Consider the following 18,340-nt stretch of genomic DNA (forward strand, 5'->3'; position numbering starts at 1 on the left):
TTTCTTTCTTTTTTTAAGGTCTAATTTGGTTCGGTTCAAAGTTCTATTCATGGTGGTAAACTAGTAAATAATACGGAGTACTTCGTACTCTACTCCGTAGAAGATATGATTTGAAAGGTTGGAAATTAATAGTTATATCTCCATTTATATAGAAACTTAACTAATCAAATTTTCAAATGACACATTATTTGCAAATATGAGGTGGCAAAGTGTCATAATGTTAATTGAAGAAAGAGGGTGACACGTAGCGGAATCTTATTAAAAACAACACCATTTTAAAACATGTTTATAAATATTTATAGATTAAATTTTTTTTGTAAAAAATGAGTACAATTTGCACCATTAATAATCAATATAAGTATAGTGAGCTAATGTTGTAATTCTTCAAACCATTTAAAATAACTATTTTTTTTTTTGAGAGAAAAAAATAAAAAATATAACTTGATGTAATGAAAAAAGCTTGAAAAAATGAAAATTGTACTTAAAAGAGCTAAGCTAATGTTTCATTTATTTATTTATTTTATTTTACTCCGTATTTTATATTTTTTTTTGGAAGTTAGGTGATAAGTTTATTGTTATACTCGGATTACTCACTAAGGGTCTGTTCACATTTATTGAACTAAGCTGAACTGAAAAAGAATGTGGAGTTGGCTTGATGGTAGCACTCTCATCTCGTAACTTCGAGGTTACGGGATCGATCCTTGCCCCAGCATATGCTGGATTTTCCCCCGCTGAACTGAACTGATTTGATTACTGAAATTGTGAATAAAAAAAAAATTAAAAAAAAAAAAGATATTTCTATTTTAAGAATATATAAAAAAAAATTAAAGGAAAAAAACAGAAAAAACGAGAACCAGACTAAAACGAGGTAACCGAATCCTGTATCTGTTTCTCTCTCAACCATCAACAATGGTAGCTGTTGCTCACTCTCTCTCCATCCTCTCTCCTCTTCCTTCCACCTCTTCTTCTTCCTCCGATTCTCTCTCCTACCCTCAACCTACCCACTTCTTCAACTTCTCTCGCCGGAACCCTAATTTTCTCTCTCCTCCCCGAGCTTTCTCCGTTTTCCGGCAACCGCCATCTCCGCCGTTGGAAGATGATTCAACGACGTCGTCTCCGGAGCAGTTTTTTCAGAACAATTCCATCGCTGATTTCATGAGGTTTCGTAAAAGCTCTGATGGTGGTGATGGTGAATTGCAGACTGCTGTTGTTGGTTTTCGTAAGAAGTTCCCTTGGTCCCTTTTTCGCCCTTTTCTTAGGGTAATTTGAATTTCCCTTTTTTGTTGTTGTGATTTTTAGTGTGATTAGGTTTGTTGATTTTTGTTTTTTAAAAGTTTTGATTTGGGGGTGGATTGAATTTTGCAGGTTGATTTGGTTTCTACTATCCACATTGCAGATAAAGAGTAAGTTTTAATCCTAACTCAATTTTCGCTTTCGATTTTCTGTGTTTTTGAGATTAATTGATGTGATATTGGGTAAAGAATTGGAACTTCTGAATTATCAGTTTGATTGAAATGAGGTTTAACTACGCCTTGTTGTTGAGTTGATTTGAATTGAGGAGGTTTTGCAATGCAAAGTGAAGTGTGTATGATACTAAGTATATCTAATATTAGCGATTTAGCGCGATTATACTAATGTTATTATTAGTTAACTGAATTGTGAAATGGAGGGGTTACAGCACTGAATTAGTGCGTTGATGTGGAAGGTTAGAAGCTGTGAATTTTTTAGGATTAAGTTATCGAAAAATCCAATGGAGTAGGTTGCTAACTTGCTATACGCCTCTACGTGTAGTATAGGGTGTTTCCGAGAACGCCTCTGTCTATAGCTAGAGTTTCCATGTGTCGTGAGATTTGCTCAATTGGTGGTAGCATTGTTAAAACAAATTGTAGAGCAAGACCTTCTCCCTTTGTGTTTTCGTTGTATATCTTGTTGTGTAGTTACTAAGATTTGTTTCTGTTGCTTCAGTTATTAGCTTTCTCAGTATCACAATTCTTGCCTGAAATTTTGTCCGTATTATTTTCAAAAACAGATGTGTGAGTTCTTCGTGTCCTCTCTTATATTCCTGATCCTCACAAGCAGTGGAGGGGGAGGGGGGAGTTTGGGAAATTGAACTATGAAATTATTAAGCTTTCTGCCCTTGGACAGCATGAAGAAAAGGTCTTTTAACTAGCTTTTGGTTTATCCATTGCTCACCCTCCCTCTATGGCTTTCCCTGTTTGAGGTGTAACTCGTGTAAGGTTTAACGTCAGTATATAGATCATTTTAAAGCCATAGAGGGAGGGTGAGCACCTTTGGATCATTTTACATAGTTGTAATTCACTCTTACAGTATCTTTAAATATGAAGATTTGGAGAGTAAGGGAGGGAAAAGTAAGTGAGGTTTGTTTCCCTTTGGATCAATGCATTAGGAAAAGGAAGGGATATGAATTGGAGGGATTCATTTTCCTTCCCTTTTTGTAAACCAAATCCCTCCATTATTAGAAGGAAAATGGATGCTCACTATTTCCTCCCCTTTCCTCTCCTCCCATCATTTTCTCTTTCCCCTCTTTCCCTTCAATGACTGTAACCAAACTCACTGTTAGTTTCTTTCTTTTTACCGGAATCAGTTACTAACTAGCTCTTTTTATTTTTTGTTTCTTTCTTATATTTTAATTTCAAGCTGCTCAATTTTTTGTCACTGATTCTAGTCGGAACTTGTTTGTGAAAGTCTTAGGTTTTGTTACTCTCTTTACTGCAGAACTCACAATGTATTATATGAAGTATTATATTTGGGATTCTTCAATGAGTCATCATAGATTTATTTATAAGGAAATTAAAGAACATTGAACTGAGAAAGAGGAAATGATGGTCAAATGTTCTGTGGAGCTGCTAATAGCATAATGTACTTGCTCCTCAATATATTTATTTATGTTGTGTGCAACTAATTTAATTTTCTAACAATACATGTCAGCTAAATCAAACTGGAATCCAACAGATTGGCAAATTTCTAATGCTTGATCATGCACAGCTGGTGACTTATGACTGAAGCCACATTTTCTTTATATACTGTTCTCGGGGGATCTAGTTACTTGAGGCTAATTTCTGGTTGAATTCTTATAGTTGTATTTGAATTTTACAAACTGAGTTGGGATGTTGTGTATTAATTGAATTGTCCTAATCAAAAAATTATTCTGCTAGGGGGCAGCACTCCACTGCTTTCATTGTTCCCCCCCTTTTTCTTTTCCTTTTTCTGGTAGGTGCTGGGACTTGGGATGTTGTCCCCTTTTGTTTCAATGGGTTTGTTAATGTAGCTCATGCTTCCATTCAATTAGCTTGCAACTGGCCTTAGATGTATACTCAATAGGGTCCTCATTCAGATGAACCAATGTTTGTTACTGTGCAGATATTTCGCTAACTTGCAGAAGGAACTTGAACCATATGACTGTGTCCTTTATGAGATGGTGGCTAGCAGAGAGAGTTTAGAAAATCGTCGAAACGCTGCGACTAAAAGGAGGCTTAAATCTTCTCGCTCGCGAGGCTTTAATATTCTTGGATTTATTCAAAGACAGATGGCTCGAATACTTGTGCTTGATTTCCAGTTAGATTGTCTTGATTACCAGGCAGAGAACTGGTACCATGCCGACTTAGATTTTGAGACCTTCAGATCACTTCAGGTACAGTATCTACTCTAAGATTCCTGTGTATTATGGACTTGTAATAAACATTCTGCTACTGTAATTTTGTTTTGTTTGTCTATTATCCCATGGTTTGTTGTGTTGAATATGATTATAGACCATAAAATGCTAACAATTTACATCGGGAGCAGTCGAGTGATTATGTGAGGTTGATTAACAACAATTTCAGATCTAACTAGATTCTCAGGCCTTAGCCATGAGGTTTTGTGTTTTGCATCTGCTTAGAGAAGGTAGACATGATTGTGCTCATGGAATGTTGGCAGTTGAAAATGACAGAACAAGAGGCTCAAACTTGACATATATCTTCTTTTTATCTTCAAATCTTTCAGATGGAAAGAGGTGAAAGTTTATTTACCTTTGCAAGAGATATGACTCTCAAATCGACTAAAGCCTTGATACAACCGGAAATTCCTGAAAATCTTGACCCTTGGAGATCCAAGCTTTTATGGGCATCTCGTGTACTTCCTATGCCACTTGTGGGCCTTCTTATTATTGGAGGCATCTGTACTGATGTTGGAGGCCAGGTATTAGAATACCCTGAGCTTGATGCTTTGTCTCGGCTTGATTTTGGTGCAGCAATGAAGGTTTTCCTGGCAAAGCGTCTCACATCTGAGTAAGTATATGGCATGGTTTTCTATATATATGCAACTACATTTCATGAATTATCAGCACTTGTCTTTTTTCTTAATATGAATATACAAGGATCTTTTACACTGTTTATGATCTGTTGTTGAATATGAACTGGCCATTTTTAAAAAAAAAAAAATATTAAATTTTTATAATGTTGAAGATGGTCCTGCTTAACTTTGGAGAGCAAGTGGAGTCAGTGAAAAGAGTGTGCACTAATACCTCTCCCATTTAACTCAAAGTTTTTATCATTGAGTTCACAACATATTGGAATGAACTTTTTCTAGTTCTGTCACTTTTTATCGATTGTGTATTGCTGAGAGCCTGAGAATGCGATATCTGAATAGTCTGATTTAAGTGCCATGTGCTACTCTGAAACACATATACAAGGAATTTTTGAGCTATCATAATGATGTCAAACTAAAAGTGATTCTCCTCTCTGTTCACTTACAAAAATAAAGCTATGACCGTTTGATTAATTATAAAAGCCATTGTCACACAAAACATAGGGCTGATATGAAAGGAATTTGAGGTAGTAAAGCTCCATGTTAGTCTCAAACTGCAGCTGTAGCTAAACTTTTTGTGCCAGTTGATAGCTGAACTTGGGGGGTTGGATTGGGGCCATCCTTTGGTCTGGACCTGCAGTAGACAACATACAATATAAGTTGGAGGGCACCGAGTATTGCTCCAAATGCATTGCTAATCAGAATATAGGGATCAAATCTGAAAAGACCATATGCACTCCAGACAATTCCATTAGCAAATCCAGTTAGGGATAGAGACAGTGGCATGAATTCAACACTTTTTGTCTTGATAACGTTCCACATAGCAGTAAGTGGTGCTCCATAGAATACAATCCCAAAGATATCGCAGAATACTCCCAGAAAGTTGGATCTTGTCGTCTGGTCGTGGAATGCTAGAAGCGTGACACTAGCTAAGAAAAGTAGAACCCCCAACTCAGCACTAAGACATACTTTGATTTCATTCCTTTTACTATTCACTGTATATATCCAGTATACAATGACATAGGCAACATTCATAAAGAGACCAATGCAGTTCACGGTTGTGACTGGAATGCTATGTGGATGTACAAATGGCATAGAATAGAATACCCACAGGATGCAATTCATTATCCCAGCAACATAAGGGTGAAATGTGAACTCCTCTACTGATTTCTTCTTCAGGAATCTCCAAATTGTAGGCATTGGTGATGCAAGTCGGATGAATGAAGTTAAGTTGCCAATAATTCCAAGAATGGTATGAACACCATTTACATTCACCATTTTGTTGTCTTTAATGACTTGCTGAAAAAGAATCCTGCCAATTGCCAAATCAGAGAAGGATTATAAACCAGTCAACGGTGAGAGAAGTCAGTGGAAACTCTAAATATGTGTAGGCAGTTAAATGCTGACAATTTTTCCTACCTATTTTATTTTTTCTTTTTCTTCCTGTGTGTTCTTTCTTTTCATTATCCTTTAGTTTAGTCAACTTGAAAGTAGGAATTGGAGTTGAGTCTTTGATGCTTACTAGCATTCTACTCGGTTATGATTGCTTGTTTTGGTTTACCATGTGTGTTCTAATACCAAGGAGTAATTTTTATTAGCTAATGAAAATTTTCTATGTGAAGGTTCACGCTAGGGACAGCTGATGTGGAAGAAAAATCAGTTATCATCGGTGAGAGAAACAAGGCAGCAATAGATGCACTTCAAAAGGCTATTGATGAGGGCCATAATAAGATAGCCATACTGTATGGCGGTGGGCACATGCCAGATTTAGGGAGGCGATTGAGGGAGGAATTTGACTTGGTACCTACTCAAGTTCAATGGGTAACTGCCTGGGCCATAAGGAAACGAGCTTTACAAAGCAACTCTTTCCCATTTTTGAGGACCTTAGCTGAGATCTCTGGCTGGCCATTAAATCGTTATCAAACCTTAGCACTCCTTATCTTTTCCTCTGTCCTTGCGTTGGATCTTTGGTTTTGGGAGCTGTTCTTTGGCAGCACTGCTAATTGGATCTCTCAAATTGCAGCAGATGCTGGACAGTATATAGGCAGTTGACAACTTGGTGATAGATGAGGCAGGGCATTGTCGATGATTGGGATATGAGAGGTTCCATATGTGCATGTGTAAATATTGCAGTAAGATACAGTGACCATTACCAAAAACAAGCAACCATACATCTCATGGAAGCTAAACAATGGCAGAATGCCAATTTCATTTCGATACCTGTACAATTACGAAGTACTTTTACCATTGTACCTCACATGTATTCTTTTGATAGTGTCTAATAAAACAAGGTTACCGATACTAATACAGTTCCTGTTTTAGCAAGGCCATTGGTTTGGAAACTTGGCACAAGTACTTGTTCTATCAGAGGACTGTGCCAGATAGTAAAGCACCACGAGTCCTCGATACAAGATCGAGTGGATAAGTTGCATAACACGAAGTAAAGAATCGTGCTTAAAACAAGTTGAGTTTTATGACAATCGCCCTTTAGTACTTTACAGCCATACATGAAAATGTTCATTTCACAGTTATATTACACTAGTGATGCCAACTCTTAGATCGTTAATAAAACTACATTTGACATGGATTTAAGGATTTAGAAAAGTTAGTCCTACCTCATACCTCTTGGCTCAACATAGATCAACCGCGCCAACTCTCTTACAACGTTCCCCTTAAACAAAGGATAATACTCTATTTTAGGTACTCGTAATTTGTTGAAAGTGCAAGTGTTGCACCTTGTGAGTAGTGCAGCTATTGTACGAGTCATTTACAGATTTTTGGGCTATAGTTTGGGTCACTAGCAAAGAACTAGGTGTGTGAGCTATTCGACTAGTCTTCGAAGTTATGTTATAGGCCTTTTGTCTAAATTAGTTTCAGTTTTCACCCGTGCTTATTTAATTTTGTCATCATAATAAGTTTTCATTTGTGTTCTAAGAAGCACGTCGTTTATGCTAATTCCGTTGTTTGTAACAACACAGTTCTTAATATGAGAAATGTTGCTCAACATATTGCCTAGTGCTAGGAATTACAATGAAAGGGAAGGCTCAAAATCAATCAACATCATGTTTGCTTAACAGTTAACAAATGCACACATCTCATCTACTCATCCCACTAGTAAAGTGATCAAATAAACCAATTACACTTTAATCCAAATAAAAGAAGGAAAGAAAAGCTGGAAAATTGGTTTGTGTGATATAAGTAAATCTCTATCATCTGAAAATGTTTCTTTTTTTAGTCTTTAGTTTTGGTGCGCTCATATTCTATCTGTTTAGAATTTAAAGATGTAAAAGAAGGAAAAAAAAGGCTCAATTGTAATCATGCTAAGCTCTGGAGGTGGACTGTTTAGGTGTTACCACCACAAAATTTATAAAGCTGTGACTTTAGTCTATAATTTTGACTCAACATTTAAGGCCACTTCCATTAAGAAAAAAAAAAATAATAAAAAAATAAATTGATGTATGTTCTATGGTGTATAATTGCATTACAAAAAGGAAAAGATATAAACATGCTGATTTACTTTTGTTTTTGTTTTTTTTTTTTTTTTTGTTTTTAACATGCTGATTTACTTTATTGTATTTAATTTTTTTTTTCTAATTAAATTAGTTGACATAATTATATTTTAATTATTTTGATGAACTGACATTATTTATTTCGTAACGGAAATTATTTACTACTTCGTATATATACAATGATCACATTTGTGTTTAGCAAATTTGTTTTTGGCTTCTAACCTATAGTCATGATTGCTATAACTTTGATTTTTTTTGGTAAGAAGAACAGCTATAGTAGGTCAGTTGGTCGTGACATCTCCCAACAATCCCAAGTAAGCTACAAAACTCGGTTAATGGGGACCAAACCTATAATTTTAAGGTTATAAGGTGAAACCCTTACCAACTACACCAAATAATACTTGGTGATGATCATTAGTTGCAGATCTCAATAAATCTTTACCAATTTCCGAGATTAACCTATACGACTATACCTACTCCTTAATAAGAAAACAGGTTGTAGTTGCATTATTCGACATGCTCATATGCCTCAGGGTAAATTTTCAAGATTGAAGTCGTGAAAAATAGGAATTCATTCATTGTGAACAAAATTACATCAAAGTACTCCTTAATACAATATGAGATCATGTCAATTTAAGCGAAAATAGAGAGACTTGCCTTGTAATTTGAATTCTTGATCAAAAGCGTACAACTCTTTGCTAATCACGTACCTCCACAAATTGCAATTGAAATCTAAAGAACCAGCTCGATCAGTACAACTCCTTATACAAATTGATTAGAAATGAAGTCTCTAAAATCTTTGTTTTTATTGGAATTAAATTATGAGAGTAATCTCACGTGTAAATTCAATCCCTTTATTATGAAAAAATCAATTGAAAATAATGTAACGTTGTTGTTAGGAGATATTTTGGTATCTATTATTTTGGAATATCTTTTCCTTAGGTTTTAGTTACTTACATAATTGTATAGATACTCTCGTTTGATATGATGTATCATGTATGTGATTAATAATACCTATTCATAACCATACCCTAATAGGCTAATATGGAGTATTAACAAAAAGAATACGGAGATGTTATTTGGTTTTTTTTTTTTGAGAGAAATGTTATTTGGTACTCCCTCCGTCCCTAAATTACATTCCTGTTTGGAAATTTACACGGGAATTAAGGAGGGAAGAATAAGACAAATAACAATAATTAGATAATGCAATGGGAAGTTCAAAGATAGATTAGTTATTACTCATATTACTCATGACATGTCATCAATCCTTTGCAAAAAAAAAGGACCAATCACATGCTCCTAATTGAAAATTTTTAACCAATCATATTCATTGTAATTTGGCACAAGGATTATGAGTGAGATTAGGTAAGGATGAGTGATAAAACATTAAATATAAAACAGAAAAAGAGAATTGATTTACTAAAGAAAACTTACCAAAAATAGAAAGGAGGAATGTAATTTTGAAATACCAAAAATAGAAAGGAGGAATATAATTTAGGGACGGAGGGAGTAATGTAACATATGTTTGATTACTAGAGTAGAAATACAAAAGTATACAATAAACATTTATTCCCTCAAAAAAAGAAAAAGTTAAGTACTACTCGTAGTAAGCACTATTGCACTATTTATTTTGTCTAACCATTCCCAAACATCGTGAACCATTAATGACGTTCTTAATTGAGAGGGATTTAAATTAATTTTGACAACTAATTTCAATCAAAAGCAACATCCTAGTACGTGCTTTGCTGGTGTAACAAATTTACAGTATTTTATTTTTAGAAAGAATGAACAAAGTTGCATATTTGTGTAGTTGTATGACTTGTATCCCATAATCTAGTCAAAACAACATTCTTCTGCTCAATTTAAGGAATTACATAATTACAATAAATACTGTAATAAACAAATATGTGGGATCATTCAAGCGACCTATATTGTATCCGACCTTTACATAATATTATCAAAGAGAAAATAAATTCAGTAATAATGAAAATACGAAATTATAGTCAATTTTGTAAAAAGAAAATTTGCATCGTTAGCCTATAGCATAAATGCCAGAATAAGAAAACTTGTATCAGTCTAACATCAAGCATTAAAACTTTTGCGTAAGTGCCAATCCATTATGAAAAAGACTAGAAAAAGAAAATGTGAGTATGTGACAGTCCTAAGAGCCACATTTGGTGGAATGTCATGTAATAGTATTTCAGCTCAGTTCGGTTCAATTCAGCTCTAATCAGTTAAGTTCAGTTCAATTCAACTCAGTTCAGTAAGGGCTTGTTCACATTTACTGAATTGAGCTAAACCGAGCTGAGCTAAAATGAATATTTTATGAGAGAAGAAAATTAAGAGCTGAACTGAATGGAACCGAACTGAACCGATTGGAGCTGAACTGAACTGATTGAAGTTGAACTGAAATTTAGTAAATGTGAACAGGCCAATATGAACAGGCCTCGAAAGTCATCTCGAATTTACAAGCACTACAATTTGGGCATTTGGCTTAGGTCTATTTTAGAATTGTGTCGATTAATCAAATAGTCAGTCAACTATTGTCAATTTAATTGAGTCAAATACAATCTAAACTGTCATCACACATTAATACACCATTAAGTTCTTGTCTTCTTGGTAATATGACCTTATCACACATATGGGGACACCTACATGCATTCTAGAGAATGAAAAATACTCCCTCCGCCCCCTTTTAATAGTCTCTTATGGGCATTTTTCACGGGAATTAATAAATACAAATAAGAATAATAAAAATACATTGAAAAAGTAAATTGACATTGGTTATGCAAAAAAGTAGAGAGAGAAAGTAATAAAAATACATGGAAAAACAAAATTTACATGGAAAATTTAAATTTGCACAAGTATTGTTGCAAATTGAAGGGAATTTTGGTAAAAAATTACTACCTCCGTTACATATTAGTTACAACTTTGGAATATTTTATCTCTCACAAATAATTCCCAAAGTTGCAACTAAGGGTCTGTTCATATTTACTTAATTTCAGTTCAGCTTCAATCAGTTTAGTTTAGTTCAGTTCAGCTCCAATCAGTTCAGTTCAGTTCAGCTCTTAGGGCCTGTTCATATTTACTGAATTGAGCTGAACTGAACTGAACTGAACTGATTGGAGCTGAAGTGAACTGAACTGATTGGAACTGAACTGAACTGAACTGAATTGAGCTGAAATGAATATTTTATGTGAGAGGGAAATTAAGAGCTGAACTGAACTGAACTGATTGGAACTGAACTGAACTGATTGGAGCTGAACTGAACTGAAATTATGTAAATGTGAACAGGCCCTTAATTTTCCTCTCTCATAAAATATTCATTTCAGCTCAATTCAGTTCAGTTCAGTTCAGTTCAGCTCCAATCAGTTCAGTTCAATTCAGTTCAGCTTAGTTCAATAAATGTGAACAGACCCTAATATGTAACGGAGGTAGTAATATTAATGGTTGTTGAAAAAAGCAAATGGGGTGAACATTTTGGGATTAAAATTTGCCCATAAGGGACTATCAAAAGAGGACGGAGAGAGTATAAGTTACGCAACAATTCTCTATAACACACAAAATCCCACATACACTTGGCCATTTATATACACTTCATCAAATTAAAACCACTTATAATCCCACTTTAAAAAAGTTACAAAATACAAACACTTAAAGTCGAACCAAAAATTTTGCAAAATTTAACATATAAAAAAAGGTCTAGTTCAACTGTTCAAGTAGTCAAGTAGCATGCAAAAGTACCACTTTGTGTCTCAATCTACATTATCCTGACCCTTATATCTTTTTTACAATCGAGCACTTCCTCCGTCCCATGATATAATTTTTCGAAAAAAAAATAGGGATAATACGTGGTATGATTTCTTTTAAACTTTAAATTTTATGTACTCGAGTAAGTGAAATTAAATAAAATTATAAGTGGGGTGAGATACTTTGGAAAAAAGCCAATAATTTCATGGCTATATATGCAACTGCCAGTCTGCCATTTTCCATCAGATCCCACAATTTAAAAGTTTTACAAATTTACAAAATTTTCTGTTTTTTACTTCATGCTATTGTGATGCTAATTACTACACTATGTCTATTATTGGTACAATAAACAGTGTTCACACAGATTTTCTCCCTTCTCTCTAAGATAATAATTTTTCTTTCCATTTATAAAAAATAAATTTACTTCACTCTTCCAAATTATATGTCATTTATCTTATCTCATTTAAAAACCTATTATTGATTTGGCATGCACTCTGCTATCCCAACCTACCTATATAATACTGAAATAAAATTGGTAAAAATAACAATAGAGAGATAGTCAAGAGCTTGCACTCGTCTTTTGGGTTAAAATGGAGCAAATTGAAGCTAGAGATCATTCGAAAACGAAGGAAGCCATCGTTAAACCAAAGGTTAAGATGAACAAATATGCTCTTGCTTGTGCTCTCTTGGCTTCAACCAATTCGATTTTGCTTGGCTATGGTATGTTCATTCTCTAACAATCTCTCTTTTATTATACACATGTATAGAGACTCGAACTTAAGATCCACTGTCTCACTTTTAGTGCACACATATAGTCATGTACGGTCATTTACTTATTGATGGTCCACATTGAATATTAAATAAAACAGTAACGAACTGACAAACTCGTCTCATGAATAAATATATGATACACAAAAAATGAAATAAATTTTTTTGAATTTTTTCGAAGAAACTCTAAGGTACATACATTAGGCTAGGAGAATGGTTCTCCGATGCCAATAAGATGATAGACCTAAATGTAAAGTCGTGCCGGTTTAAGGAATCCATAAACATGGAAATGATTGATTTAGAATATCTCAAGGTTGTTGATTGAGGAAGATTGGTATAGAAGATTGGAAGGTGCCAAGGATAAGGATAGCCTCAAATAAAAACAAAATATATTCGGCTTCTTCTAAAGGCATAAATATATTAGATGAGCTAAGGCCTAATTCTTACCACTTGTGAATTGATAGTGTAAAGGAATAATTCTTGTTGAAACGCAAACTTTGGTTATTTTTTTTGTTTTTTCATTCGAATTCAGATAGTATCTTGTGGTTCAAAATTAAAGTTTACTTGTGAAAAATAAAAAAGAAAATAAAGCAATAGTTAAAGAAATTGGTTCATGTCATTTATAAGATAAAGTTGGTGAATCATTAAAGTTTGGGATGATTTTAACTAACTGCATCATGAATATACAATGAGATTCATGCCACATTGTGCATTTGTGCTGCTGTGCCTAGCTAATTGAAGAGCCATCAAATATACGAGTATAAATGTATAATATAACAAGTTTAAATTAATGTGCGTAGACATGTACGAGTTATAAATGAATTGACTTTAGCCATCCACATCAGCATGATGTCGGAGGTTCAAACCCCACTAGGAAAATTTTAGGGAGGAGTTCCTAACCCTGGTTAAGTTGACCTGTGAGGGGTTTCAGTCTGCTAATGTTCTTAGCTTCTTTTTACTCATAATCTTATATGGCAGATGATGTGTTGGATAAGAATGATGAGGTGGCAGATAAAGAAAATATAAATAATAAAAATGACAATATCATACATTAGGAAATTAGAGATTCTAACATAAATGAAAGATTTGTAGAATGAAAAAGTAAGAAAATATTATATCCAATATTGCATTAATTTTTGTACCTTTGGAAACATATTAATTAACATAAATTATTTGATTTGTAGAATGAAAAAGGTAAGAAGATATTATTATATCCAATAAGGAATAAAAAAAATAATAATAAATTGATTATAAACATTATTTGATTCTATATGTACTAGCTCTGTCCAAATTGCATCCGGATTATTAAAACGGGCCGAAACAGGACAAATCCAATTCCTTTTGAAATTGTTTGGTTAAGGAGATGCCTTAGTAAGGATTGTACCTACCAACCTTTAGATTGAAGGTTTCATCCCCACTAGCCGTACTTTAAGAGTGGGGATCCTTACCCTTCTCCACCACTCTCAAAGTGTTTAGCCCATTAAGCTGATCTTTTGCCATTTATCCACCACCCTTTAATCTTCATAGTGTAAAAAGTTTTAATTTTTGGTTAGTGTAAGCTTCAATCTAATGTTTATTTCTAATATTTACAGATATTGGAGTAATAAGTGGAGCAATTCTGTACATAAGAGAGGACCTAAAACTAAGTAAATTTCAAGAAGAAATCTTAGTAGGTTCCCTTAACGTATGCTCACTCATTGGCTCTCTACTATCCGGCAAGACCTCGGACCTCATTGGCAGGCGCTACACCATTGTCCTTGCAGCCTGCACCTTCTTCGCCGGGGCCCTGCTCATGGGGCTGGCCCCGTCGTACCCTTACCTAATGGCAGGTCGTGTGGTGGCAGGTATAGGAGTAGGCTACTCCCTCATGATTGCACCCGTGTACACGGCTGAGATATCACCAGCAATGACACGTGGATTCATGAGCTCATTGCCTGAGGTATTCATAACGGTAGGGATATTGTTAGGGTATGTGGTCAATTATGCACTTTCAGGGATACCTAATGATTGGAACTGGAGGGTGATGCTCCTTTTGGCGGTTGTTCCATCGATTGGTGTTGGATTGGGTGTGTTTTTTATGCCTGAATCACCTAGGTGGCTTGTCATGAAGAAGAGGTTGAGCGAGGCAAAAACAGTCTTGGTTGCAACGTCCGAAAATGAAGAAGAAGCTGAGGTTAGACTTGGGGAGATCACTAGAGCATGGGAACTTCATGGTAATACTTTATACTCCTATTATATTTTTTGGGTGCATAGACACATATACATTTTGGTTTTTTTGCATTTCTAGTGGTGTAGTTTATAATGTCATATATGTTAACTACTGGCAGAAGCAAGCAACTTTGTTGGGCAAAGTGTATGGAAGGAGCTACTCTGGAGGCCAACACCAGGAACTCGCCGGATCCTCATTGCTGCCATCGGGATAAACTTCTTCATGCAGGCTTCCGGGAATGATGCCGTGATTTACTATCTCCCTGAGGTCTTTAGCGCCGCTGGAATCAAGAAGAAGAAGCTGCTCTTTGCCATCAATGTGATCATGGGAACAGCTAAAGCTACCTTTGTTATGATATCAGCTCTTGTCTTAGATAAGTATGGTAGGAGACCTCTTTTGTTATTGAGCTCAGTTGGTATGGCTGTGTCCCTATCAACTTTGGGCCTTGGGTCCATGTTTCTTAGGTCTTCAGGCCATAAGCCCAGTTGGGCCATTGTTGCGAGTGTGATCGCGGTCTGTGCTGATGTGTCATTCTTTTCAATTGGGCTTGGGCCTATAACTTGGGTCTACTCATCGGAAATTTTTCCGATGAGGCTTCGGGCCCAAGGGACAAGTTTGGCAGTCTCTGTAAATAGGTTAGTCAGTGGGGTTGTGGCAATGACATTTCTGACAATAGCAACAAAGATAACATTTGGGGGAATGTTCTTTGTATTGGCCGGAATCATGGTGTTGGGGACGGTGTTTTTCTTCTTCGCTATACCGGAAACTAAAGGGAAGAATTTGGAGGATATAGGGAAACTGTTTGAGGATAAGAAAACTAGTGATGAAGGAAGAGAAATGAGTGAGACTTGAAAAAAACATGTAGTAAAAATAGTTGAGGTTTGATCCAAATGATCCATGTACCATGTACTTAGACTACATCAGAGAGATTTTTTAGCAATGTAACATGAATCAAAATGTAGTAGGTAGTTGCTCCTCAAAAAAAAAATGTAATAGGTAGTTTGAATCAGTAGTTAAAGACCTCTACATCATAGTAGAGACTCTAGTCCGAGCTAATTGTATATTTGTAGTTCTATATCCAATGTGGTTGAAATATTAGGCGTCATTTTCAGTGATAAAGGCTCAAATGTGCCAATTCCCTACAACAAAAAATGGTTTCGAGCCACAAATATTGTAACCAGTCGTACAATATCATCTAGGCCAGCAATGACAATTGTGTTCCCCAATCGACGTCTTATGGTGAGAGAAAATGATGATAATAGATGAACTAAGACAAAATTTTCAAAACAAGGAATTGCCATAATATAACTCATGTTCTTAACAAAAGGACTAGGCAGTTCACAACCTCACATGTTGCAGAACATCATTTACATTGTAGTCATTTAGACTAGTTAGCTAGTTAATAATGGGATATGATGCATACATACACAAACCTTAGCATTCAGCTCTCAATCCTTGATCCCCAGAAAACGGAAAGTTTGGACTTTGATGTATTGTTCTGATAAGAAATATACAGGGGAGCCATTTGACTAACGTGGCTGAGCGGGTTTGGCCTGAAATAAAGATTTGAATATTGTTGTAAACACATTTTCTATCCAGGTATACACATTTTATTTAAGTTCAGAATATCACACATCGTAAAATAGTATGGTTTATGATTAGTTTTCCCAAGACGGATATCACAACTATATTAATGTTATAAAAGTACTATAGCATCATGTCAAATTAATTATAAAACATTCAAACAGGGTAAAGACTAATTTAGAAGAAGAGAGTTTTAGAGTTATGGCATTGATTAATTTACCTCTTCAGCAAACTCTTGTTCTACCACAGTGTAATTATCAACTGTGCCCCTTGAATATGAATTAGTTACCGAATAAGAATCTGTATATTCAAAAAAGAAGAGAATTAGATCACACAAGCATACAAGTAAGCTTCAACTATTTGCCCTGTGTAAGAGTGTTAAGAAAGTTATGTCTTACCATTGATATCAGTCCATAACCAGCTTTGAGTGGACATCAACTTCTCCACCATGGTTGGGTGAAGTCGACTACGATGTGGACTCAAAACTCGGTATTCTCCAGTATCAAATATGGCTCTGGAGCAACTGAGAAGATAGGAATAGCCAGAATATCTCTAACCATTTTTTTCAAGATAGGCTTGTTTGCATACTTCCACCAACCCAAAACAGCAATGTCTGCAACACTTTCATCAACATAAATGATATTCTCTTCCAAGTATGCATCCAATTCGGGTTTCTGATCAACTTGCTCCATTTTTCTCCATAGATATCTTTAAAACATTCCTCAACACCAACCAATTTGAATCTATCATCCAATACAGAAGCAACAACAAAAATATCCCATACTGAGTTCCAATACTTGACAAAAATCTCTAGCATTTTCAAAGCCATGTTTCTCACGAGCTCATTAGTGCAGGTAACCCACTCAGAGATAGCTGTTTTGATGGTACACAAATCGAAGAAAAAGAAGTTTGCACTACGATAGCTAGAGACACGATTTATCACTGTATAGAATAAGCTCAGCTTTTGACAAATTTCTTTGGCTAACTCCCACTCCTCTTCGCTTGGCACACATAAGTATTCAGACTCCTGTTTCTTCAGGTGACAGAACACAGGTTTAAGCAAAAGAGCTGTCTGTAACATCAGAAAGGTTGTGTTCCACTTGGAGACAGAATCCAGATTCAACTTACTGTCACTATCAGATATGCTTAGCTCGCAGGATGCTTCCTTAAACTCTTCCTCTCTTTGAGGTGTTGCAGTCCAGAACAGGATACTCTCAAGAATTTTCTCCATCACAATTCCAATTACATTGAAACCCTCTTTAACCATCAAGCTCATAGTACGCGCAAAACATTTCGTTTGCAACAATTTTCCACCCAAAATAAGAGAGCTACTAGAAAGCTGATCAGCTAAAATATCAGTAAGTCGTCCCTCATCAGAATCATCAGATGCATATTCAATTGCAATAATAGAGATTTTAGACGCCACATCCCATTCAATAAGACAATCCACAGTGTGTTTCTAAAATAACTTAACTTGATAGTGTAACCATTTGATCAAGTAATTTTGATTTGTTGCACCTAAAAAAAAAATTTGATTTACCTACAAAGAGTATTTTGAAAATACAATTTAGACCTACCTATTAATGAGAAAAGTATATATTTCGTACAATGTTTTCACATAAAGGTGTGCCAAAATCAATTTTTAGTATGTCAAAATCGCTTTTCCGATTTTTTGTCCCATTTGTAAGTGTGGTAACTGGTATTACCCCTATAAATTAAAACATGAGTGCACCACCAATTAGTCCAACAAGTCCCTCTACCCTTCCCTACCATGCCAGCTCTACTCAACTCACAAGGCCACAACCAGCAAGTAATATTTCCAACCCCTTCAATATCACCCTTCACCACAACACCTTCACATCCCCATGAGCCATGACCTCGCCAACCAGCCAGTCTGCCACCACGTCTATATGACTCTAGAGACGGAAAGAGCGGGGGAGAAAAAGAGGAGCAAGAAAGTTCCAACGATAGAAAGATGGGAAGTTAATGAACGATACATTGTTTACATCTTTGAGCCCATCTCTAGGAAAAAAACATGTATCACAACAATTTTAAGTGCCGACACTACTATTGTTGTATGAAGTTTACTACTGCACTATGTCACCAGTAAATCAATTAGCAACCAGCTTCTACAAAAATCCAGCTCTTTCTCCCTAGACAACACCAGGCATACATGTACAAATGAACTAACGTTTCAGCAAAATTCAAAAGCTAT

At 35.4% G+C, this 18,340-nt stretch overlaps 2 protein-coding genes and 1 pseudogene across 2 annotated transcripts; 2 read left to right on the forward strand and 1 right to left on the reverse strand.

The window, feature by feature from the left end:
* Nucleotides 1–863: 863 nt before the first annotated feature.
* Nucleotides 864–6,630, forward strand: LOC145611913 (uncharacterized). The gene is made up of 5 exons (XM_081667295.1): nucleotides 864–1,260; nucleotides 1,366–1,403; nucleotides 3,382–3,652; nucleotides 4,003–4,286; nucleotides 5,928–6,630. The coding sequence occupies exons 1-5, from the start codon at nucleotides 910–912 to the stop codon at nucleotides 6,355–6,357; spliced, it is 1,374 nt and encodes a 457-aa protein (XP_081523421.1). The 5' UTR covers nucleotides 864–909; the 3' UTR covers nucleotides 6,358–6,630.
* Nucleotides 4,282–5,699, reverse strand: LOC145611914 (bidirectional sugar transporter SWEET6b pseudogene; annotated as a pseudogene).
* Nucleotides 6,631–11,795: 5,165 nt separating the features above from the next.
* On the forward strand, nucleotides 11,796–15,660 carry LOC145611353 (polyol transporter 5-like). Its single transcript, XM_081666672.1, has 3 exons — nucleotides 11,796–12,284; nucleotides 13,925–14,545; nucleotides 14,660–15,660. Exons 1-3 carry the CDS (start codon nucleotides 12,155–12,157, stop codon nucleotides 15,391–15,393), a joined length of 1,485 nt encoding a protein of 494 aa, XP_081522798.1. The 5' UTR covers nucleotides 11,796–12,154; the 3' UTR covers nucleotides 15,394–15,660.
* The last annotated feature ends 2,680 nt before the right edge of the window (nucleotides 15,661–18,340 follow it).

Source organism: Chenopodium album, chromosome 24 (assembly GCF_948465745.1).
Source record: "Chenopodium album chromosome 24, dcCheAlbu1.1, whole genome shotgun sequence".
Classification (NCBI taxonomy): Eukaryota; Viridiplantae; Streptophyta; class Magnoliopsida; order Caryophyllales; family Amaranthaceae; genus Chenopodium; species Chenopodium album.

Excerpts from the sequence above, each read along its gene's own strand:
- LOC145611913 (XM_081667295.1), top strand. The coding sequence starts at position 910 with ATGGTAGCTGTTGCTCACTCTCTCTCCATCCTCTCTCCTCTTCCTTCC. Across the intron at positions 1,404-3,381 it reads ATCCACATTGCAGATAAAGA|ATATTTCGCTAACTTGCAGA; the intron begins GTAAGTTTTAAT and ends GTTACTGTGCAG. Across the intron at positions 3,653-4,002 it reads AGACCTTCAGATCACTTCAG|ATGGAAAGAGGTGAAAGTTT; the intron begins GTACAGTATCTA and ends CAAATCTTTCAG.
- LOC145611353 (XM_081666672.1), top strand. The coding sequence starts at position 12,155 with ATGGAGCAAATTGAAGCTAGAGATCATTCGAAAACGAAGGAAGCCATC. Across the intron at positions 12,285-13,924 it reads TTCGATTTTGCTTGGCTATG|ATATTGGAGTAATAAGTGGA; the intron begins GTATGTTCATTC and ends TAATATTTACAG. Across the intron at positions 14,546-14,659 it reads TAGAGCATGGGAACTTCATG|AAGCAAGCAACTTTGTTGGG; the intron begins GTAATACTTTAT and ends AACTACTGGCAG.